This window comes from Trachypithecus francoisi, unplaced genomic scaffold, assembly GCF_009764315.1.
Source record: "Trachypithecus francoisi isolate TF-2019V2 unplaced genomic scaffold, Tfra_2.0 Lachesis_group0, whole genome shotgun sequence".
In the NCBI taxonomy this organism is placed as follows: domain Eukaryota; kingdom Metazoa; phylum Chordata; class Mammalia; order Primates; family Cercopithecidae; genus Trachypithecus; species Trachypithecus francoisi.
This window is the reverse complement of record NW_022681453.1, coordinates 24,319,122-24,343,870: the sequence shown is the minus strand read 5'-3', so window position 1 is coordinate 24,343,870 and position 24,749 is coordinate 24,319,122. Positions and strand designations below refer to the sequence as shown.

The 24,749-nt window shown below is 39.3% G+C and overlaps 1 protein-coding gene across 1 annotated transcript in view; it reads left to right on the top strand.

The window, feature by feature from the left end:
- ERC2 (ELKS/RAB6-interacting/CAST family member 2) overlaps positions 1–24,749 on the top strand; it is a 1,005,625-nt gene that overhangs the window by 298,176 nt on the left and 682,700 nt on the right. Inside the window, exon 4 of the mRNA XM_033210156.1 lies at positions 15,911–15,985. Within this exon, the coding sequence (XP_033066047.1) occupies positions 15,911–15,985 (75 nt within the window). The remainder of the gene's footprint in view (positions 1–15,910; positions 15,986–24,749) is intronic.

Sequence of the window (24,749 nt, the reverse complement as noted above, 5' to 3'; positions counted from 1 at the left end):
TTGGTGAATGGCCAGTTTAGATATTATTAAATTTTGTGTAAGGAAGAACTAGACCAAAGAGGGGAGAGTCAGACAGAGCAGATTTTGGCTTAACATTTATAAGGAGAGAACTTTCCAACTATCAGAGCTGCACCATGGAGGCATGACTGCCCCAATCTGAAATCTTTCAGGCTTCAGCCCAGTGACCCCCATCAGGGATGTGAAAAGATTGAGGCTGGGAGAGAGAAGCTGGACCCGCTCGTTCCCATGGTGCTTTCTAATTCTGTGAGCCCTCAGCATTTTATACTACAAGGATTCATTATAGACAAATGTTTGAAATGAAAATCCGCAGCGAAAGAAAGACCATGCCCTTTTCTGTAAAAATGTCACCACCACCACTGCCGCCACCACCACTGCTGCCACCACCACCACCACTGTGTTCTCTCATGGTCTGAAGTGTGGCACGTGTCTGCAGGCAGAGAAGTTGTCTGCGTAGGAGCCGCCCTCTGCTCCTGAGATCTGCAGCCATCTGGACCATGGGGGTGTGCAGGGAACACGCTGTTGATTCATATGCCATCCCCTGCTGGCATCTCTAAAATGGGCCCTCTGGCTGGAGCTGTGAAGCAGTCAGACCCTCCCTCTCCCACGCCTTCTCCAAGTACTCGAGAGAGAAAGGGGTGTGAGGGAAGATGTGTAAAGATCCAGGAATGTGGAAACATGTTTGGGTGGCTCCTGAGGGCAACTGGATGGAGAGCCAGAGGCTTTCTTCAATAAAGTTTTAGAATCTGGGACTCAAAATATGATGCCCAGAAGGATGGCTCTCAAGTTGTGTTCAGAAGAGCCTTAGAGTTCCAAGAAGACACCTCCGGGTCCTTGCAGTGGACTTAGTGGATGGGTGCCAGGCCCTTTCCTCCCCCTGTCACCCTATTAATCAGAGCAGATCCACTTCTTTCCTCTTCCTGTTCCCTCTGCCTGGACCATGTTCCCCACAGGTGTTTGTGTGCTGGTTCCTGCTCATCCTTCAGGTCTTTGTTTGAGTGTCATCTTCTTTGGGGGACCTTGCCTGACTGCCAGCTTAAAGTTAGAGGGGGATGATAACAGCGGGAGATACAATGCCTTAATTGGTACTACACTTTAGGACTAGCAAGTTGAGATTTATACCACATGCTTGGGAGGCAGATCTCATATGGATCCTATAATTCCCTCCCCCATCATTCTCTATCTCAGCATCCTCTTATTGCTGTTGTTTGTAAAGCACTTATTACCTGTATACATTTACAATTTTTAATTTGTTGATGTACATATTTCTGACTGCTGTCTTCAACAGACAATCAGCCTCATGATGGTAGTGGCCATTCTGTCTTAATTCCTTCCTGTCTGCAGGACCTATAACAATGTCTAACAAATAGTAGATGCTTAATTAATTTTAGTGTGTGGGTGTGTGTATGTGCATGCATCTCATTTGAGGACGAAACAAGCTTGAAGGCTTATACTGCTAAAATAAGTTTTAAAGCCACTTACCTAAAACAAAAATAATGGAGTCCTACCCTATTCACTCCATGCTGGTTCAGATAAAACCTGGAGTTCTGTGTACAACCTCTGAATCATAGATTCTAACAGATGCTCATTTTGCCCAATTCAGACCCCTAGCAACCCTTTGGACGGGCAGATGCACCCATCGTCCAGTGGCTGTGAGTGCTGTTGCCAACAGCTCATACCTGTGACCTTTCCTGGAAGTGTACCTTTCATGACTAGAATTGCCAAATGTTTTCCTGTCCAGAAGTGCTGGGGGAGCTCACAGGCAGGGGTGGCTCCCTTGCCTCAGGGGGAACAGACTCTGCAGCATAGCTTACTCTCCAGAGCTCCCTGCAAGTCCAGGCTCAGGTTAGATTTCCTATACAACACCCTTGCTTAACTTCCCTGTCTTCTTTATATGGCATCTTTCCCTCCCTTAAAGCTTTCCTGAAGAGCCCTCTCTTAATAAACCACTTGCATGAAATTCCCTTTCTCAGGCTCTGCCTCTCAGGAATTCAACCTAAGGTAAGTGACCCAGGGGTTGCCGATAGCACCTGGTATCATGCCATATGAGAAACAGTAGGACTGGCCGGGCGGGGTGGCTCACACCTGTAATCCCAGCACTTTGGGAGGCTGAGGTGGGTGGATCATCTGAGATTAGGAGTTGGAGACCAGCCTGGCCAACATGGTGAAACCCTGTCTCTATTAAAAATACAAAAATTAGCCAGGCATGGTGGCAGGCACCTGTAATCCCAGCTACTCGGGAGGCTGAGGCAGGAGAATCACCTGAACCTGGGAGGCGGAGGGCAGAGGTTGCAGTGAGCCGAGATCACACCATTGCACTCCAGCCTGGGCAGAAAGAGTGAAACTCTGTCTCAAAAACGAAACAAAACAAAACAAAAACCAACAACAACAAAAGGACGCTGTAGTAAGAAAGACATTGGACTTGGATACTATTATTATCGGAGATGAACCTGATTTGTTCTTTATGCCCTTAAATGAGTAGAACCAAGGCCAGTGTATGGAAGCTTCAGGGGAATTTATTTCCTCTCAATGTAGAAAAAAAAACTCTCCAACAGGGGAGGGCAAAGGAGAGATTAACCATTCAATATTAGTTTCCTATTGCAGCCGTGACAAATTACCACATGTTTAGCAGCTTAAACAACACAGATTTATTAGCTCACAGGTCAGAAGTGTCCTGGTATAGCACAACTCAACTGGACTTTTTGCTTCAAGTTCTACAAGGTCAAAATTAAGTATCATCAGGGCTGTGCCACCCCCCCTCCTTTTTTTTCAAAGGTTCTTGAGATGAATATGCTTTCAAATCATTTAGGTGGTTGGCCAAAGCCACTTCCTTGCATTTGTAGGTCCAAGGTCCTGATTTCCTTGTTGGCCATCAGCTGGGGGCCACCCTGAACCCTTAGAGGCTTCCTATGGTTCTTGCACATGATGTGGCCCCTACATCTCAGAATCAGCAATGACACATCAAATCCGTCTCACACTGAGGATCTCTCTGACATGCTTATCTGCTGCATCTCTCTCTGCCTCCAACCAGAGAAAGTTCTCAGCTTTTGAAAGGTACATGTGATTAGATTGCACTCACCCAGATTATCCAGGATAATCTCCCTATTTTAATGTCTGTAATCTTAATTACAGATGCAAAGCCTCTTTTGCCATATAACGTAACATATTAGTAAGTTTTAGAAATAGGAAGTGGACTTCTTTTTCATTCTGCCCACTACATTTCACCCTCTGACTCCCAAAGATTCACATTCCTCTCAAATAAAAAATATGTTCACCACATCCCAAATCTCCAAAGATCTCATCCCATTGCAGCATCAACTCAGTCCAAAATCTCATCTAAATTTCATCAGTTCAAAACTCCCATTGTCTAAATCACTTATATATGGATGAGGCTCTGGGTATAATCCATTAAATACCACTCCTGGGGACATAATTTCTCTCTTTTAGTGGGCTTGCAAACTGAAAGAAACAAGTTATCAGCTCTCAATAGATAATGGTGGTAGAGGCATAGGATAACAGTTACAGATGAATATAATTTTCAAATAGGTAACAAGTAAGGTAAGATGGAGCCACTGGTCCACTGCAGTTTTAAAATCCAGCTGGGAAATCCATGAGGTTTTAAAGTATGGGAATAGTACTCTGTGATTCTTGCCTCTGTGCTCAAAGTCTACAGCACCCAGTTTTTCCAACTGTTCTCTCACCCCATTACTAACCAGGCCCAATACTGCTTAGCTTCTGAGACCGGATGAGATGAGATGCATAGGCTGAAGTGAGTGACCAGGACACTGTGTAATGTAAGAAATAGAATAATGACTCTTTAATAAGAAAAACTTTGTACTAGAAAACTGTCACAGTGGGAGATTGGTCCAATTTTTTTTTTATGTCCCCAAATGAGAGGGACAAAGACCAGTGCATATAAGGTTCAGGGAGGTGTATTTTAGCTCAGAAATGGAGTTCAACAGAGGAGTGCAAAGCTGGTTGAAGATTAACCACCCACATGTACTCTTCCATGAGGTTTTCCAAAGTCGTTCTTCCCTCATCAGGCCTGGATGCTTATTTTGCCTTCTTTCTCATAGTATGTCATTCAAAATGGGTGGGGTTCTATCACAGAACTGAGAAACAAGCCATGAGTCAGATTTAGATCTCTGTTAAAACACTAGATGTTTGCAGAGGATGAAGGGACCGCAGATAGCAATATAAACCAAGTGTTATGTTTGTAATTAAAAGAGCGAGTTTAGACATCAGACTGACAGTGCTTGTACTCTCAAGTCTTACCACCCTTGCAATCTTGGGCATGTTACCTAACTCTGTCAGCCTGAGTGGCTGCACCTTTTCCATGGGGTGGTAAGTCCTATGCGGTGGATTGCTGTGCGGAGCAAATCAGGCACTAGATGGGAAGCATAGGCTTTACATATGATAGTCCTTGTGTAAGTTATAGCTGCTGTTGTTATTGTTGAAATTAACATTTGTGGTCTTATATTCCAGGAAATATATTCCCTTTTCCATTAGACAGTCAAGTTCCTTGAGACCTGGGATGGTGTTTCACTTATCTTTGCTGTCTCTGCATTGCTTAACATGTGTTAGGTGTCCAATAATTATTGAACTAAATAACTACATTTTATTGTTTCTCCCTATAACATTGCCAACATAACACAACTGGCCAAATATTAATAGAATTTCATTCTATTAATTTCTGTGGTTTCCAGGACCATAGCATCTAAAGGACCAAGATGAATCTGTGAAAAAATCTTTAATGCAGATTCAGCAAAAGGAACACATTATCCATTAAAACAAATTAAAGAAAAATGTACATGTACAGAGATTCAGATAGCATAGTTTTAGGCTCCCAAATGTCCATTTACTTATGACAGCTGAAAACTAATTTACCGATAACTTCGTACTGTATTTATCTATTTCCATGGAAACTGTTTCCCTGTCTCTCTAGAATTTGAAGCCTTCTATGTAAGATGAATATCTTTATGAAAATCTACATGGCCTTATATATTCTGCCCCCTCCACAGCCCTTACCTCTTGGATCTCATCTCTCAGCATTCTCCTCAGCATTCTTTCCACTCCAACAACCCTGGGAAACTTGCTGTTCCCCAAATCCTCTAGGCATGACATCACCCCCACTGAGAATGCATGCACTAGAACGTAAGCTCTGTGAAGGCAGGTATTCTCTGTGTGTCCTACCTGGCAAACAGTGGGCTTTTGGTAACTGAAAATTATTCAATTAGACACAATGACAGTGCATTAATGCTAGTGAATGTCAGAGCACAGAGCAAGGGGGCAGGGAAGGTGTTCTGCCAGGCTGCCTTCTTTAATGTGCTGTCAGGAACACTAATAATGATTAAAGAGCAAAAACAGTCATAAGGATACATTTCAGTGATGATTGTGTGCTGTGTGTCAGTCCATATATTTATCCCAACTTCTCTACCTGATGAGATAGCCATGACATCCATGAGGAAACTGAGTATTAGAGAAAATCCAGTAAATTGCCCAAGGTCATGCACCTAGTAGGTGGAGAGGACAGGCTCTTACTCTAGAGGATGAATTTAAAGATTTTATGAGCTTTATTTTCTAGATAGTGAGGTTTAATTTTCAACTTTTATTTTTAACTTCTTGCTTTATTGTGCATGGACAAAGAATGTAGCTTGTATATTAACTTCTGCCTTTTGGAATCCATCTGAGGTTTTCCTTGGTGGCTGGGTATGGGCTCAATCTTTAAATATTTCATTGAGTCTTGAAATGGAAGTTGCTGGATCCAAAGTTCAGTGTAATTGTCTATTAATTTAGGCTTATTAATTCTACTATGTAAATATTTTAGGTTATTATTTATAAATGCTTGGTCAAAGATTGAGACGGATATTAATATTTGAAAGTGATTCTGGTTTTTTTTTTTTTTTGTCTGTTTTTTGCCCCACTTCTTCTGTGTGCCTAACCATGTTTGTCTTTTAAGTTTTAATATCTAATATTGGACATCGGTCTCAGACAACTGCTGTTATGATAAAATTCTTTCATTTTCAAATACTGAAGAAAAGAATGGGAAATGAGACTGAATCAAAGGAGAAGTAGGGAAGTGACTATAATGAGATAAGCCCATGGAGGTGTCAACTTCAAATATCAACTCAAAGCCAAGTGGTGAAACGGGGTCAGTGTAGCGAGGCGATTAGGAGCAGTGGCTCTGGAATCAGGCTGCCTGGGATAAATTTCTACAGTACAGTTCAGTAGGTTTTCTTGGGCAAGTTAATAACTTCTCTGTTTCTGTTTCTTCAAGTGAAAAATGGTGATAATAAAATGGTGATAATACCTACCTAGGGAGGTTATTTTGAGGATTGAACACATTAACATTTATTAAATACTTAAAAGAGTGCTTAGCGCATAGCAATGTGTAAGTAACTCTTAGCTATTATCATCCTTCACAGCAGACTCCTTTTGGTCGAAAGTACTGTAGGACTTCCAGGCTTATACGTACAGTGTCATTTGTTCTGTTTCATTTAATCAATCCATCAGTGTTTGTTTATTGAGCTCCTACTGTTGGCAGGCACTGTGTTAGGTACTGGGAGTGTAATGGGCATAGAGTTACTGTGCTCATGGAGTTTACCACTCCATGATATACACAGACATGGATTAATTAATTTTATAAATTAGTGTAAAATTGTGGCCATGTTCAATGACATGGAGGAAAAGTACACAATGCTATGAGAGTCTATATGAGGGTATGGAATGTTAGCTAGTCTAGAGGGTCAGCTGTTGACCTTCCTGTGATGTATTTGCAATATATGGCTGCGTAACACATTGCCGCAAATTTAATGGATTAAAACAACAAACCTTTATTATCTCACAGACTCTGTAGGTCAGGAATTTGGCAGTTGCTTAGCTGGGTAGTTCTGGCCCAGCGCCCCTGATGAGGTTGCAGTCAGGCTGTTGGACAGGGCCGTAGTCATCTGAAGGCTTGAATGGGACAGGATGATCCACTTTCTTGATGGCTCATTCACATGGCTTTTGGCAGGAGGCCTCAGTTCCTGTCACATGGGCCTCACCATAGGATGTCTTGATATCCTCATGATATGGCAGCTGCCATCTACCAAAACAACTGATCCAAGAATATGAGCAAGAAAGAAGCCATAATTTCTTTAATCCTAGGCCTCAGAAGTCAAACATGTCACTTCCACCTTATTCTATTCATTAGAAGTAAGTTACTGAGTCCAGTCTACAGTGAAGGGGAAGACATTTAGGCTTCACCTTATAAAGAGAATGTTGAAGAATTTGTGGACATATTTTAAACTACCCCCCTGAGGGATAATTATTTTTCCTGAGATTGGCTAGTATGAGTTTTGAAGATATCCTAGACCAAGGCTTGACAAACTTTTCTATAAAGGGCCAGATCGTAACTATTTTCAGCTTTTCAGGGCCATATGTTCTCTGTCACAACCACCCAGCTCTGCCATTGCAGCATGAAAGCAGCCATAAATAATGTGGAAATCAATGCACATAACAGCGTTCCAATAAAACTTTATTTACCAGAAGAGATGGTGGGCTGGATTTAGTCTGTGGGCTGAAGTTTGATAACCTCTATAGACAAAAGGGAATAAAAGGGTGGAGTATTATTCCAGATGGAAATAACAGTATGTTTTAGAAAGAAGAGAATTATTGTTCATTTAAGATACCTAAAACACACTTGATTCTCCACCCCTCCATGTACTGAGAGGTTTATTGAAACACTATTTGTAATGGAAAAAAGAGTAGGAAACACTTATTTATAGAATTACTTATTTAATATCATTGATAAAGTTTGGAAACATAAATATTGTTGAGGTAAAAACCAAAATGCAAAAAAGCTTTGTGCAATAGAGAGTTGGTATTTCTGTAAAAAACAACATACTGTATTGTTAGCTTTATATTATTTATGAGGACATACATATGTAATGAAAGCACAAAAACATGCATGAAAAATATAGACACCAACTTCAAGATGATGGTTACTCTCTGAAAGGATAGAGGTGGGAAAGGTTGTGGGTCTTCAACAATTTCTGTTTCTGTTTTAGAAAAACTTTTAATTATGGTAAAATACACATGATATAAAATTTACCATCTTAACCACTTTTAAGTGTACAGTTCAATAGTGTTAAGTATATTTACATTGTTGTACAACCTATCTCTAGGACTTTTTCATCTTGCCAAACTGAAGCTCTGTACCCGTTACACAACTCCTCATTTCTGCCTATCACCACCCCTGGCAAGCACCATTTCACTTTCTATTTTGATGAGTTTGTCTACTCTAGATACCTATCATAAGTGAGATTATGCAATATTTGTCTTCTTGTGACTGGCTTATTTCACTTAACATAATGTCCTTGAGGTCTATCCATGTTGCAGCAAGCATTAAAATTTCCATCCTTTCTATGGCTGAATAATATTCTGTTGTACATTTATGTGGCATTTTGTTTATCATTCATTCATCTATGGACATTTGGGTTGCTTCTACCTTTTGGTTATTGGGCTAATGCAGCTATGAACTTGGGTGTACAAATCTAAAGCAGAGTTTTGACAAAATGAATGATTGATTAAATAGCACACTGTGCAAATATAGTAACCTGAGGCTCTTCTCTCCTCCTGTTCTTCCACAGCACATTCTAGTTAGACTTTCACTACTGCCATCCCCGAAACTGCTCTAGTTGAGGTCACTAATGACCTTGACTAAGTCCAGTGGTCAATTCTCTGACTTCATCCTATTGATCTCTCAGTGGCAATTGATATGATGGCCATGCTCTCATTATGGACACAGCTTCTTCACTTGATCTCTAGGATGCCATGCTCCTCTTTCTCTTCCTACTTCACTGGCTGTCCTTCTCAGGCTCCTTTGCTGCTTGCTCCTCACTTCCTGACCCTTCACTCTTGGAGTACCCCTGTGCTCAATACTTTGATCTCTCTTCTTTCTATACTCAGTCCCTAGTTGATTCATCTAGGTTTTAAATACTGTCTATTCACTAATCCCAAAGTTGTCATTGTAGTTCTTACTTCTCCCCTCAAATCCACTCATCTATTTGATCACCTACTCAGCATCTTCACTTAAATGTTTAATATAATTACAAACTTAACACATACAAAACCAAAACTCTTAGTTCCCATAAATCCCACCTTTCCTTCCCAATCTTCCCTATCTTGGTAGTCTACTTCTATTCTTCCTGTTGTTCAGGCTAAGAGCCTTGGAGCCATCTTTTGCTTCTCTCTTTAGTCCTCAGGCAATCTATCAGGAAGCCAAGTCTGCCTCATATTCAAAACATATCTAAACTCAACTTCTTCTCCTTGCCTCCACTCTGCTACCATGGTCCAAGGCTCTATCAGGCCTTGCAGGAGTTCTTCCAGTTACCTCTAACTAGCCCCAATGCGTCTGTCCTTATCACCACCACCCTGAAACCATGCTGCAATACAACACTGGGAGTACTCCTTTAAGAAAGTGCCTCATATCATGGTTTGCCTTTGCTCAGACCTTCCAATATCTTCCAGTTTTTCACAGAGTGAAATCAATGTCCTCACGACAGACTCCAAATTGGAGCTCATCCTCTCATTCCCACCCACCCCGCACTTCTTTGGCTTTCTACTTTCCCCATCCCTCATGCAACTTCAGCCACACATTTAGCCTTCACTGTTCTCTCTGCCTGGAATATCTACACTGCTTGTTCCCTCATTTCCTTTAGATGAAGATTGTCCAGTCAGTGGCCTATAGGCTGCATGCTACCAGGACGGCTTTGAATGCAGCCCAACACAAATTCATAAATTTTCTTAAAACATTATGAGATTTTTTTGTGACTTTTTTTTTTTAAGCTCATCAACTATCATTAGTGTTAATGTATTTTATGTGTGGCCCAAGACAATTCTTCTTCCAGTGTGGCCCAGGAAAGCTAAAAGATTGGACACCCCTAGATCTTTGTTTAAGTGTCACCTTTTCATGAAGCTTTCTCTGACTACCCTATTGAAAGTTGTAATTGATCCGTGCCTCCCTAGTATTTCCCATTCTACTTCTCTGATTTATTTTCCTTTATAACATTTATAACAATGTAGTTTAGTCTCCTTTTAAAATTATCGTGGCTTTTCCACCACTGGAATCTGGAATTAAAAAAAAAAAAAACAACTATGAAGGCTGGGATATTGGTCTGTTTGGTTCACTGCTGTTATTTCTTGTATTCCCCATATCAAATTTTTATTTGAGCATCTAAATATCCCATGTCTTAAGACTGACATGAGTTGATGTTTGAGATTATAGTATTCCTTTCCTGTCAATTCCTCCAATTGGTGTTGGTCCATAATAGTGGCAATTTAAAAAATGTCTTCAAATTCTTTGGCACTCCTTCCTTTAGGAAGCAGGCTTGTGACTGCTTCAACAGAGCATGACAGAAGTGGTGCTATAGGACTTTCAAGGTTAGGTAATAAAAGGCCATGTAGTTTCTTGCTCATGTGCAAGAAACTGACCTAGAATTCATGAGCATAATACAATGGTGGTGGTCTGATGCCATTAAGTTTGAGGTGGCTTATTATACAGTAATAGATTTCCAGAACAGTAATGGGAAAAGGCCAGATAAACATGATAATTACCTTTGGAATGAAAGTTAAGTTTTTAATTGTTGTTATTATTATTATTATTATTATTTGGTCTGTTGAAGGAAGTATGTGGTGTGTGTGAACATTATTCTGCCAGGTTCATCTTGGAAGCTAGTGTCCATCCAGATTAACTCACTAGACTCTAGACTCTCATTAACGCCAAGAAGTATCATTCTGATGAACCACTTGAGATTTCATGCTCAAAATTCTAGGCTCTTCATATATTTTCATGTTGATCCGCTGAAGGAGCTAGCAATTTTGCACTAGCTAAAGCCAACCTTGTCATGAAATTACGGGAAAATATATAATGTGGGGATTGATGTCACTGTGAGATATTAAATTTTGTGATGCTGCCAATTTTCTTCTCTTATTTTTTTCTGTTGTTTTTAAAAGTGAGAATGGGTGGGACTAGAAATACCAACCAGAGGTCCTCATTTCAGAGTCAGCTGTCTATTAAAAATCTGGATAGTCTCAGAGCTGGAAGAGCATTAGACACCTCTTCATAAAGCTCCTGATTCTGCAGATCAGAGAGGGGAAGCAGCAGACCCAAAGTCTCATGCTGGGACTGCAGGCTCCTGACTTTTGACTTCTAGTACAGTGCTCTTTCCTCTCAGTAAGTGGTTCTCAGCCCGAAGTCTGGTTCAAAGGTAAACTTCTGGGGTGCTGATCCAGGCTCTGTGAACCAGCTGACATGGTGCACACCATTTTGCTTGTATGTGCTTTTGTGTCCATTTCCAGAGAGAATCCACTCCTCCCATTTGATTTTTACAGAGATGTGTGACTCAGAAAAGTTTAAGTACCATTGCACTTCATGATTTAATAATACTGTCATGTGAAAACTATCACAGTAAGTTAAATCTTATACTCATTCATACCTATATGAGAGGACATCAAATTCTCCTGGGGAAATTCATTAATTGTTTAGGATTAGCGCATAATGGGTGCATCTCTCAGATGGTTAGGGGCAGTTGGAGCCTCCAGCAACCAATTCATCCTACGTCTGTTTAGAAAATTTGGCAAGCAATCACACGTTAAAATCACTTTGGTGATTCAAAAGCAACAAACAATACAGGACTAATAAGGTATTATTTTGCCTTGCAGCCTTTGCAGTTCTTAAAGCAGAGAGAGCTGAGATCTCTGTAGATAAAGCCTGAAAGCTCATAGGTTTAACTTAATAGAAGTTTATGTTTACTTCATATCACCATGCAATGTAGGTCTTCAGCAGCCTTTCAAATGATGTTTCAGAAGTGTGGGCTTCTTTTATCTTGAGGCTACACTGTCTTCTTGGATATTGAAGTCCTTCACTTCTAGCTAGTCATCACACAGCGGGGCCTGTAGTAGGGTGGGGGGAGCGGGGAGGGATAGCATTCGAAGATATACCTAATGTAAATGACGAGTTAATGGGTGCAGCACACCAACATGGCAAATGTATACATATGTAACAAACCTGCACGTTGTGCACATGTACCCTAGAACTTACAGTATAATAAAAAAAAATAAAAAAAAAATAAAAACAGGTGTTCAAACAAAAGAAAAAGAGGGAGAGTTGAGGACTAGTTAGGAAGTTTTTATGAAAGTTGATTGAGTTGCACATTTCTAACCACATTCCACTGGCCAGAAATAAGTCCCATGGCCCCATCTAGGTAGTGATTGTGGGGCCTCCTAGCAACAACTCTATAGTATAGAAGAGGAGCACAAACCTTCCTTGGGAAACTGGTCCTCTGCCACAGGGTGAGTATTATAATAATCCCAAATCTCAGAGATAGGTGAAGTGCTTGAGATGGGATTTTCAGACAGTCCATGTTGTCTGGATATAGATTACAATTTTCATTTACCTGACACCTTAGGAATCAAGGTGATCCTCATAATCTATGAAGTCAGGGTTGAAAAATATTGTAATTAAGAAAATTACAATTCTTGGGTAATTGGAGATTTTATTTTATTTTTAAAGGAGTGACACAGAGGGTAAGGGCCCAATCTGGATTTTTAGCTGGTTTGTATTATAATATAATTTGTATAATTATAGCAAAGAGAACTCTGTTTCCATTTTTGCATAACTATTGCTACAAGTTTAGCTTTTTTATTGTATGTTTGCCCTTGACAATATTTTTGTGTTTGGCAGAAATTACAGCAGCACCTGCCTTTACCCTGGGGTTTTTATTTTCACTGTGTTGCTTAGTCGTTTCTTCATTATTTTTCCTTGTTTTATACAAGCTTAACCTCTCTCTTCAAGTTATAATTTTAATTCTGGAACTTGGAATTGTTGTGGTATGAAATTATTATGAATTGCATTCCTGGCTTTTAAAAAGATGATTTCAGTGCCACCTGGCATCAGAATGGGTGATCTGTGAAATGTATTTCTTCTAACAGTTGCTACAGAGAAACTCTGACAAGTGACTTACTTTCTGTTTTCTTGTCTATGAGTTTTTATTGGTCCAGTGAACTACAGCAATCTTGGAAGTAATGTTGAGGACCAAGTAGATTTTTCCTTTGTGGAGGTTGAAATCTCATAGGATCCACCCAATGCTATGTTGGCATTGGGTTGTAGTGACCCATGAAAGCTGGAAAAAAACCATATATTGATTCCAAATTGATTGGAAACTTGTTCTAATAACTAAAGTTACAAATTAAATATACAAACACACAATTAAATAAATTATGTTAAAAACTCGTAATTTCCTAATTTCTTATTACACTTTACTATTATCTAAGATCTTGAGGTTGTTACATTTATTGTGTCTGTGTGGTAGAAAATACCGTACAATGGGGGGTGCTATTGTGTTTACCTTCCCAAGTCTGCATTCAGGGATGCCACTTGGGTAGCTTGATATTGACCATGGTGGGTGCAGGTTTTTTAAATTTCCAGCAGCCCACTGTGCTCACCATATACAACATCTTCATTTGGTAGTGCTGAGGCTTGAATGAGACAAGCAGTGCTAGGAACATCACAGATGCTCAATAAAGGACAGCTGCCTTAAGGTCCTTCCTTCAGAAAATCTCTGCCATTTCCAGAGTCCAAAAATGGTAGTGTTGCCAGATGATTGCAGTCCAGTGCCTCTAGAGGGACACAGGATCTCTTTCTATTTCTCTATTCATAAATGTTTGATAACAGTTGACTTCATCCTTTCCCAGGGATATGTTAGGGGAAAAAATATCCTGACTGATGCAAGAGCATTTTGAATAGTTAGGAAGCATACTTCTCAAATTGGAGGTTGAGAAAGAGCTTTGTACAGGGTGGCTGATTTGTGCCAGTGATTAGTTTGAGAAGAAAATTTTTTTTTTTTATTATACTTTAAGTTCTAGGGTACATGTGCATAACGTGCAGGTTTGTTACATATGTATACTTGTGCCATGTTGGTGTGCTGCACCCATCAACTCGTCAGCACCCATCAATTCATCATTTATATCATGTATAACTCCCCAATGCAATCCCTCCCTCCTCCCCCCTCCCCATGATAGGCCCCAGTGTGTGATGTTCCCCTTCCCGAGTCCAAGTGATCTCATTGTTCAGTTCCCACCTATGAGTGAGAACATGCGGTGTTTGGTTTTCTCTTCTTGTGATAGTTTGCTAAGAGAGAAGAAAATATTTTTTTCAGATTCCTGGTCCAGAGCTGTAGCATTAACTCCCCTACACTGGTCCTTGAACATATGCCCTGTGTTCCACCTGTAAGATTTCTTGGGCCACTGGCAAATATAATAAGAATAGTATAATAGGATGTGGGCAAAAGATTGCCTGCTTATCTTATCCTGGATAGGACTGTCTTTTATTGTGGGTCTTGAGTGTTCTGATAGCTTTTACATTAACGTGGCCTATCTTTTTTTTGGACAGAGTCTCATTCTCTCACTAGGCTGGGGTGCAGTGGTGCGATCTGAGCTCACTGCAACCTCTGTCTCCCTGGCTTAAGTGATCCTCCTGCCTCAGCCTCCCAAGTAGCTGGGATTACAGGCATGCGCCACCATGCCCAGCTAATTTTTGTATTTTTAGTAGAGATGGGATTTCACCGTGTTTGCCAGGATGGTCTCAATCTTCTGACCTTGTGATCCGCCCACCTCGGCCTCCCAAAGTGTTGGGATTACAGGTGTGAGCCACCGCACCCGACCCCATGTCATATCTTTTTGAAGTGACAGTGATAGTAGATGATAGTGGTAGAGGTAGAGTTAATTTTAAATGCCTTTACTTGCAGAAAGCTAGAAATGATATTGATTCTCTTTTTTAACTCCCCCCCCTTTTTTTTTAAAAAAAGTATGTGTTTGTGATTCAGTGGTTCTGCAAGTCTAGAACTACCCCATATTGACTCTAAATTGATTTTTGTGGAAGCAGAAGTAAGTATCGATAGAATTATTCCATAGGTGACCTGAATCAGCAGCATGCGTATGTGTGAGCACTTTTGTTTACTCCTGCCAACTGGTCATTCTCCTAAACCTGTTGATAGTTAAGAAAATCCAAGTGTGATCCGAGCACACATTGTCTTTATCTCTCTCTTCTGCTAAGGCAACTTTTCAAAGTCTCAACAGAAGTGCTTTTTTGAGGAGAAGCATATAAAAAATGACCCTTCAAGATAAAAATTGTAATCGTGGTGTTTGCTTTTTACCTAAATAAATGTTCATCATCATTTCAGGGGTTTTTGGGTCTACATCTGGTTTTAACAATTTTTTTTCCTCCCCTCTAACACTGTTGATACTAATGCCAATTTTAATTTCTTGGCATCATGATACATAAATATATCACCCACAGATGTGATTTTAAACAAGGACTGAAACTGTAAATTCGGAAGCAAGAGATTCACAGGGTTTCATCAAATCACTCTCAAAAGTGACACAGTTGTACTGAAATGGTTTTAAATTGCTCATTTCAAACCTACCTCGGTAGCAAAATGCCATGCGTGCAGCGGATTTGCAACCACGTTAGTCATTTTCTTTCCTCTGTTTCCTTGCTGTGTTTGTATTGGGAGCACAGAGTAATGTAATTTAGTAAATTATGATTTGATGGCTGGGCATCAGCCCCAGTGTTGAACAGTATTTGGATTATGATTACTTGCTGGCTTTGTCACAGTTGACATTAATTATTGATGGAAGTTTCAGAAATAGCGCATGTGCCAGGAGCTTTTCACTGGAACGCAGGCTCCAGGCAGGAGGGATGCTAAAGAGTGTGGGGGAAGAGGCACCTGTGGCTTGTTTATGTCTGTGCACAGGGAAACTGGACCCAGCAGGCTGTGTAGTACCTGTGTAAAGGTTATGGTATAACGGAAGGATGAACCGTCAGGCTTATTTCTATCGTGTTCCTCCGCAGGAATTGCACCGAAGAAGCCAGCTTCAGCCGGAGCCAGCCAAGACGAAGGCTCTTCAGACTGTCATCGAAATGAAGGTAGGAACTGTGTACTTTTGTCAGAAACAGTTATGCCTTGGGAGTTTGTTCTAACTTGGTGGTGCCTAATATAAACATGAAATGAACCTCGTGTTTTTCTCTAGGCACCCTGCTGGGTGCTTTACTTCTGAAATTTTTTACCTTCCTGGGCACATTTCATTTATTGGCCCTTTAATTAGGATTCCTTTTCTGGGCAAAAGAATAAAGGGCTCAAGAATCCATTGGCTGAAAGGAGCTGGGTTCCTTTGCAAAGCATGTCTAATCCTAGGGAGGTTTTGTGTGTGTTTTAAAAGTAAAATTTTAAAACTATAGTAATTCTTTTCCTCCTATTCACATCACAATAAAAAGCACCTTTGAGAAATTAAGAGTTGGCAAAGGGAAGTTATTTTACATGCAGTGGTATTGTTAAATAATTAAAATTATGCTATCAGCAAAATTTTCAAAATTGAAATGCTTTTCAAGAAAAAATACTTTCTTGTAACCCCAGTATTTTCTCCTAACCAAGTCTGGAAGTAATAACACTTTACTAAGTACTTGCAAAGTATCCTATTTAGCTGTGCAGGCATAGAGATACACTGTTTAAAGGAATAGAAAAATCCTTCTGAGAGGATTCAGGACATTTAAGGAATCATGAAGTAAATGAGCAAGGCCAAGTCATGATCTATGATTAACAAACTGGTCTAAATGAAACTCAATTTCTTTGCTAGTATCTAGAAATTTGAAAACTTTTTATTTACAGTTGTTGCCAGAAGGGTGCAAATAGTAAAGTATTTATCTCAATAATAAATAATTCTTGATCTAATGTGTTCCATTAAGAAACACTAAGTTTATAACCAAGATGTTTGCAATCTGAAAATTCCATGCTCAAGTTTAACACTCAGGGAGTCTGCTGGTCACCATGGGCCTGCAAGAGAATTCTAAAGCTTGCTGATAGGATGATGAGTCTTCTCAATCCTTCTTGCAGCATATGATTTTGAATTATCTGTCCCCAAATTCCCAAGTTTTGGGGGAAAAGAAACTAATATGAGCTCTTGAATTCTTGGCATGTGCAACTCTGAGTAGGGATTGTTTTTCTTATTCAATGACAACTTCTTCATCCAAGTGGATTTTTGTGAAAATGATATAGGTCATTTGCTTTAAAACTATTTGTCCCCCAAATGAGGTTACATGAGTCAAGGCACTCATCATGTATTTGTAGCATCTGGGTTTGAAAAATATATTTGAAGGCACCAAATGCCAATAGGATTAAAAATAATTATTAACCCTGGCTCATCAGTTGTTTTAAACTTATATAATTTAAACATTTTGAAAAGAAACTGAACATTCTACACTGGGGAATGGTAGGCCGGTGGTTCATCATTCAGAGTTTATCCTCACTTCACATTGGAATCAAACCTGATACTTGGTTAAGGCTTAAAAAAAAGAAAAGAAAAAAAAAGGGAAAATGAAAAGACAAAAGGACAAAAGACTTGATTTTTTTTTTTTTTTTTTGCAAAGGGTGACTCAGTCCCCCTTCCACCCACCTCCACACCCACCTTCCAAGTCAGCACAAATAGTAATGGAGAACAGGATGTATATATAATCTATTTCCAAATTATCATTTTTTTTTAAAAAAAGAGAGAGTTCCCAAGGCCTTTGGAAAAAACAGGAGAAACATCTCTTCTAATGTGGTGGATAGTTTCCTGGTAAATGTCTCCATACAAAGACAATTGGTACCTTTTTTGTGACTTTTTAAAGTAGAAAAATACGTTTGATCCTAGTTTGTTGTTTCTAGCATTATGTTTTATTATAAAACAAAAAATTATAAATAAAAAACTCAGGTTATCTACATGGGAAGGCAGAGAAACGTGAATTCTAGGGCAAATTCATATCCACATATTATCGGTAAATTGAACCTAGAGTTTTCCTTTTATGGATGGCAATGTTGCTGATTTGTAGGCATAAGGCATTTGTATTTTTAGGACAAATGAAGATCAATATAATTTTCAGGAGACTGATCCTCAAGTTTTTCTGTTGTTTTTTTGGTTGCCTGTTAACTTACAAAAGCACTGCCTTCTGTCTTGTCATCAGAGAAGTCTGGGTCCCATTAACATCTATCCTCAACATACCTAAATTGAGTTATGGAGGCAGCTGGTAGAGGGTCATCTCAGCCATGTGTATAGCTCAGGCTGGAGGCTGTGATCTCATCTGATTTTGTACATTACACCCCTATGAAATTGGTGGGAATATTGGAAGTTCATATTGTACAGGCTTTAGAGTTGACTACCAAATCGAACTGACCCTTCAGCCTAGTGAGTGGAACTTGAGACCCTGTTGTATTTTAGCCCTAGGTAAACATTGGTGTCATCTAGTGCCTTGATAGAATTTAAAATTAAGAAGAGATTTCTTGGCGGGGTGCAGTGGCTTACACCTGTAATCCCAGCACTTTGGGAGGCCGAGGCAGGCAGATCACAAGGTCAGGAGTTTGAGACCAGCCTGACCAACATGGTGAAACCCCGTCTCTAATAAAAATACAAAAATTAGGCCCAGATGCAGTGGCTCACGCCTGTAATCCCAGCCCTTTGGAGGCTTAGGCGGGCGGATCACGAGGTCAGGAGATCGAGACCATCCTGGCTAACACGGTGAAACCCTGTCTCTACTGAAAAATACAAAAAATCAGCCGGGCATGGTGGCGGGCACCTGTAGTCCCAGCTACTCGGGAGGCTGAGGCAGGAGAATGGCGTGAACCCGGGAAGCGGAGCTTGCAGTGAGGCGAGATCGCGCCACTGCACTCCAGTCTGGGCGACAGAGCGAGACTCCATCTCAAAAAAAAACCAAAAAATTTAATTAGGCGTGGTGGCGGGCACCTGTAATCCCAGCTACTCAGGAGGCAGAGGCAGGAGAATCACTTGAACCTGGGACGCGGATGTTGCAGTTAGCCAAGATCTTGCCACAGAACTCCAGCCTGGGTGACATTGTGAGACATTGTCTCAAAGAAAAAAAAAAAGAAGAGATTTCATAGACTAAATTGGGCTCAGAGATTATCCCTATTTGTTTTTTGCTTTTTAGAGGAACTAAGGGTGAGCTTCAACCCCCATTGTCCCCATGTACACACTTTGCATAAACTCACAAAAGACTTTTGTTGTGAAAGTCTGTGAAATCTTGCTTAAATTTAAGCACTATTTAGAACCACAGTCTGGTACTTTTAGATTTTTGTGTACCCTCCCCAGACTTTGGAGTTGTGAAAATGTGTTTTTCTGGGGTGAACCTTGGGAAATATCATCTGCCTGCATCAAATTGGGGCAGTTCTTTTGCAGACATCACATCTACTACCAGCCAGTTGAGCCTGGGAGCTAAAGTTACCTGAATGAAAAATGAAAGGAAGCCAAGTGAATAAAGTTATTTGTAATTTATCTTCTTGCAGGAAGCTTCAACTTTTAATTTTGATCCTGTTTTGGTCTGGCAGGTATGTTCCAAGTTTGCACTTAGAACATTGTGTGTGTTTCTTGGAAAATTAGTTTCTTGTAGGTATTGCAGTGCTCCTCCTTCTTTTGCTTTTGTGTCTAAAGATTCTTTACTAAGCTCTTCTTTTCTGCTCTTGTGGATAACTGTCAATAAGAATGGCAGTTAAAAGGCTTGTTTTCTCTTTTTTCTTTCTTTAATGCTAATTCCTTTGAAAGAATGTGTAACTTATTTTTATTATAAATTTGACATGACATAAACATGATGTCCAAAAGTTTTACTTTCTTGTGTCATTCATAAAGCCATTTGGTTTTTTTTTTTTTTTTTTTAAGAAAATGAATGACAGTAATGGCAGTTCTTGTCAAATAATCTCAAACCCCTTTTTCATTGTGAGAACTTTTAAGTGAAGAAAAATCTATTTCTAAGTGGCTAAACTCAAAAGGAAATTTATTGGAAAAAAATTTACTGGCAAAAAACAGGGGTATTACTTTGGGCATATCTTGATCCAGAGGCTCAAAAGATGTTAGCAGATCCCATTTTCTCTTATTCCATCCCTTATCTTGTCTGCCTTCATGTGAGCTCTATTTTCAGGCAACCTTTCCCTGACTCTGAGCAAATGGCTACAGCAGCTCCAACAATCACAAATGGAAGGGCAGGGAGAATGTTGTGCTTTTTAAAAAATGTAAAAACCCAACCCTTAGAGTAATAATAATTACTGAGATTACACATAAAACTTCACTCCAAACTTAGCAGCTGAGGCTGAAAAGAACATACATAGAGTTTTCTAGATCTCATTTGCTTAAAACATTAAATGATATTCTTTGGGAAAAACAAACATTTTGCTAGTACAGCAGAAACTATCAGATTTTCAGCAGAATTTATCAAAGAAGACATATATGAGTGACATAAGGGTTTTAGTAAAAGTTTCAGAATATGTGCTTGATTTGGTGAACTTGTTAACTAAAGTGGATTAAGAAGCCAGAGACATAATGTGAAGTTAAAAGCAGTATTTCTGTGGTAATTGAAGTGAGGATTGTGGGTATTTAACTTTCCAGTCCCATGGTCAGCGAGAGCACTTGTGTGCCTTGAGTTGTTCCTCTTGAGTGACATTTGTCCCCACCAGGCTTTTTTTTATTGGAAGTAAGTAGTAAGCAAAGTAAGACTGAGTTCCTCTAAGTTGCTGAAGTGTAAGTGGTACTATTGGTGAAAGAATATGATTTTGCATTCAGGTACAACTTTAATGCGGAGGTTAATTTTTTTGTTATAAAAATAAGACCTTACTTTGTTTTTGTGCCCAGGCAGATAACTGTTGTTCTGCATGGAGCTGACCTGCAGCTGGGTTAAGTTTCACTTAAAAGGTGTCTTGGTATTTGGTCAAATTTAGCCTGCTTAGTTCCACAAAATATGAAAGGGATATACTGGAACACTGTGAAGTCAAGAACTACTACTTGGCAACTTTCCTGAGTTTCATGTAACTAGGAAGGGGAGAGAGTTCAAAGGCAAACCTAGACTACTGAACACAACCCAATACCCATTGTGAACTTGTCTGAGTCCTGGAATTTGGTCAGGGACACTCTGAAGTAGCTGACACTTCTTTGACTGTAGGGCCTACCTAGGTTTAGTTCATTTACCTCCTCCCAGGATGCTGTGTTCATATGAAATTTGTGCCAATCCCAGTTTTTCTAGTAAAGCAATTATGATGATGGCTTTTAGGCCTTAAGAGTATGCCCCTGCTCCTTTTGTGGCTATTAAAAACAATAACAGCACTAACCAAAACAGTGCCACCTGCACCAGCAGTAATACCCAATGACAACAACATCACTACCACACATGAGGGCTACAGCACTTGATGTGCAATAAACCTGTGAATAGGCACAGTTATCTCCATTTCACAGATGAGAAAGCTACGGGTTAGAGAGGATAAGCAACCTGCCCATGGTCCTGCGGCTAGTCAAATTGGCAGCTGAGATTTCAACATAAGTTTCCCCTCAAAGCTCTTGCGCTCTTTACTCCTTCTTTCTGCCTTTACTAAAGATAGGCCATAGGTTCAAATGTTTTTTCTTTCAATATTTACTTTGGAAATTGTGCCTTGAGGTTTGCATCCTAGAATGGGTAGAGACAGCTCATGAGAGACAGAGTGGCTTATGTGATATTTTTGGAAAGGTGCAGAGCTGTACTTTGTGCTAAAAGGTAAAACTCATTCTTTTTACATGTATGTGTTATCATGACTCTAAATAGGGCTCCAAATATGTATGTTACAGCCAACATATGCCCTGTTTCTCCCCCTGCATTTTAAGTCTTGCTCTGAAGTCTTTTTTTAACAGTCTGGTGTGATAACTTGTTCAAACTTGTAAAGGACTGTGTATTTTGATGTGCAGTGTGCATTTACAATATTAGAATTATCCTTTAGCTTATTTTTTTTTCCTTGGGAAATTTCTTTACCTTCTCATTTTCCAACTGGAACCCCCAATATAAAACAACAGCAAACCCCTTTATCCCATTTAACTATTTGCCTTAAATAATGGGCAAAATGTGAGTTTTAAGTGATGGTCAAGTCAAATGTTAGCTCTGGATGATATATGGTTGTCACTTAGAAGCAAGTAAGATTTTTTTTAGAAGCAAGTAAGATTTTTTTTAGAAGATGAGAATTCTTTCCCTTTCCTCCCAAACTCTTCTTATGATGTATTTGACTCTAAATGTTTGACTAAATGTTGACAGTCAATAATTCCTGCTATTACCCAGGTTAGTTTTTGTGAATCTAACTCCTGAAGTTGAATCATAAGCACCAGGGTTTACTGAGCAACTATTTTGTGTACAGCACCATGGTGAGGCTTTCAGAAAAACTGAGCTCGAAGTATTTAAGGAGCTAATGGAATGAAGTACATCAACCAGGTTATAAAGTGACTTAAGAAGGGCAAATGAGCTATGAGGAGTCAAAGGATATCAAAAAAGAGAAGAACATAGAATGCTTTCTGGAGGAGGTAGCATTTGGAGAGAGCCTTGAAAAACTGGTATGATTTTGATAAAGGGGAATATGGTTTATAAACAGTGGAAACTATAAGAGCCACGAGTCTAGTAAGTATAAGGAGTGTCTTTGGAAGAACAAATCATTCAGTTTGGTTGAGAGAAGACATTGTAAGTTTAAAAGCTGTGGTAGATCACATTAAACCAGTAGAAAAAGAAGGTAGAGAGAAAGAAATAGTAAACATAAAAGCTAACATTAAATAAATAGAGAATAAACATATACTAGAGAGGAGCACCAAAGCTAAGTGCTGTTTCTTTGAAGAGATTAACAAAAATAACAAATCCTGGTTAGAATCATCAAGAAGAGTAGAGACAGCAAAAATAACCAATATCAGGGATGAAGGGAGGCATCACTATAAATCTTATTAACATTAAAAATATGAGAGGATTTTATTAGCAGCTTATGATAATAAAGTTGAAATTTTAGATAAATGAAAAAATTCTTTTAAAAACACAACTTGTCAAAACTTGCTTAAGAAGAAATAGAATATCTGAGTAGTCTTTTATATTAAAGGAAATGATTCTATAATTTAAAATCTTACCACCAAACTAAAAACCTAAAAACCCAAACCAAACAGAAACAATTAGAGGCCCAGATGGCTTTTTTCAGTGAATTGTACCAAATGTTTGAAGAGGAAATGAAATCAATCGTACAGAAACTCTTCCAGAATAGAAAAAGAGGGAGCATTTCCTATCTTGTTTTATGAGGCCAGCATATGTTTGATATTCATACCCAGCAAATATATTACAAAAAAGGAAAATTACGAGCAATCTCCTGAGTAAACACTGATGATAGAAAATATCCTAGTGAATTGAACTCAATGACAAATAAATGACATGACCAAGTGGTGTTTATTTTAGGAATGTAAAGTTGGACTGATATTTGGCTATCAATCATGTTATCCACTAAATTAAGAAGATAAAGGAGAAAATGAATATAATTCATAGGTACAGAAAAAGCATTTGATAAATGCAACATCCATCCCTGGCCCCCAAAAATGTTTGTAAGAAACTCGGAAGTAGAGGATTTTCTTAATCTAATAAGAATAGTTACAAGAAAGCTTTAGGTAATATCATGTTCAATGGTAAAATGTTGAAAGCTTTCTCTATGATATAAGGAATAAGACAATATGCCGGTTACCATCACTTCTTTTTTTTTTTATACTTTAAGTTCTAGGGTATATGTGCACAATGTGCAGGTTTGTTACATATATATACATGTGCCGTGTTGGTGTGCTGCACCCATTAACTCATCATTTACATTAGGTATATCTCCTAATGCTATCCCTCCCCTGTACCCCCTCCCCACAATAGGACCCGGTGTGTGATGCTCCCCTTCCTGTGTCCAAGTGATCTCATTGTTTAATTCCCACCTATGAGTGAGAACATGCGGTGTTTGGTTTTCTGTTCTTGTGATAGTTTGCTGAGAATGATGGTTTCCTGCTGCATCCATGTCCCAACAAAGGACACAAACTCATCCTTTTTTATGGCTGCATAGTATTCCATGGTGTATATGTGTCACATTTTCTTAATCCAGTCTGTCACTGATGGACATTTGGGTTGATTCCAAGTCTTTGCTATTGTGAATAGTGCCGCAATAAACATACGTGTGCATGTGTCTTTATAGCAGCATGACTTATAATCCTTTGGGTATATCCCCAGTAATGGGATGGCTGAGTCAAATGGTATTTCTAGTTTTAGATCCTTGAGGAATCGCCACACTGTTTTCCACAATGGTTGAACTAGTTTACAATCCCACCAACAGTGTAAAAGTGTTCCTATTTCTCCACATCCTCTCCAGCACCTGTTGTTTCCTGATTTTTTATTGATTGCCATTCTAACTAGCGTGAGATGGTATCTCATTGTGGTTTTGATTTGCATTTCTCTGATGGCGATTGATGATGAGCATTTTTTCCTGTGTCTGTGTATGAATGTCTTCTTTTGAGAAGTGTCTGTTCATATCCTTTCCCCACTTTTTGATGGGGTTGTTTGTTTTTTTCTTGTAAGTTTGATTGAGTTCTTTGTAGGTTCTGGATATTAACCCTTTGTCAGATGAGTAGATTGCAAAAATTTTCTCCCATTCTGTAGGTTGCCTGTTCACTGTGATGGTAGTTTCTTTTGCTGTGCAGAAGCACTTTAGTTTAATTAGATCCCATTTGTCAATTTTGGCTTTTGCTGCCATTGCTTTTGGTGTTTTAGACATGAAGTCCTTGCCCATGCCTATGTCCTGAATGGTATTCCCTAGGTTTTCTTCTAGGGTTTTTATGGTTTTAGAGCTAACATTTAAGTCTCGAATCTA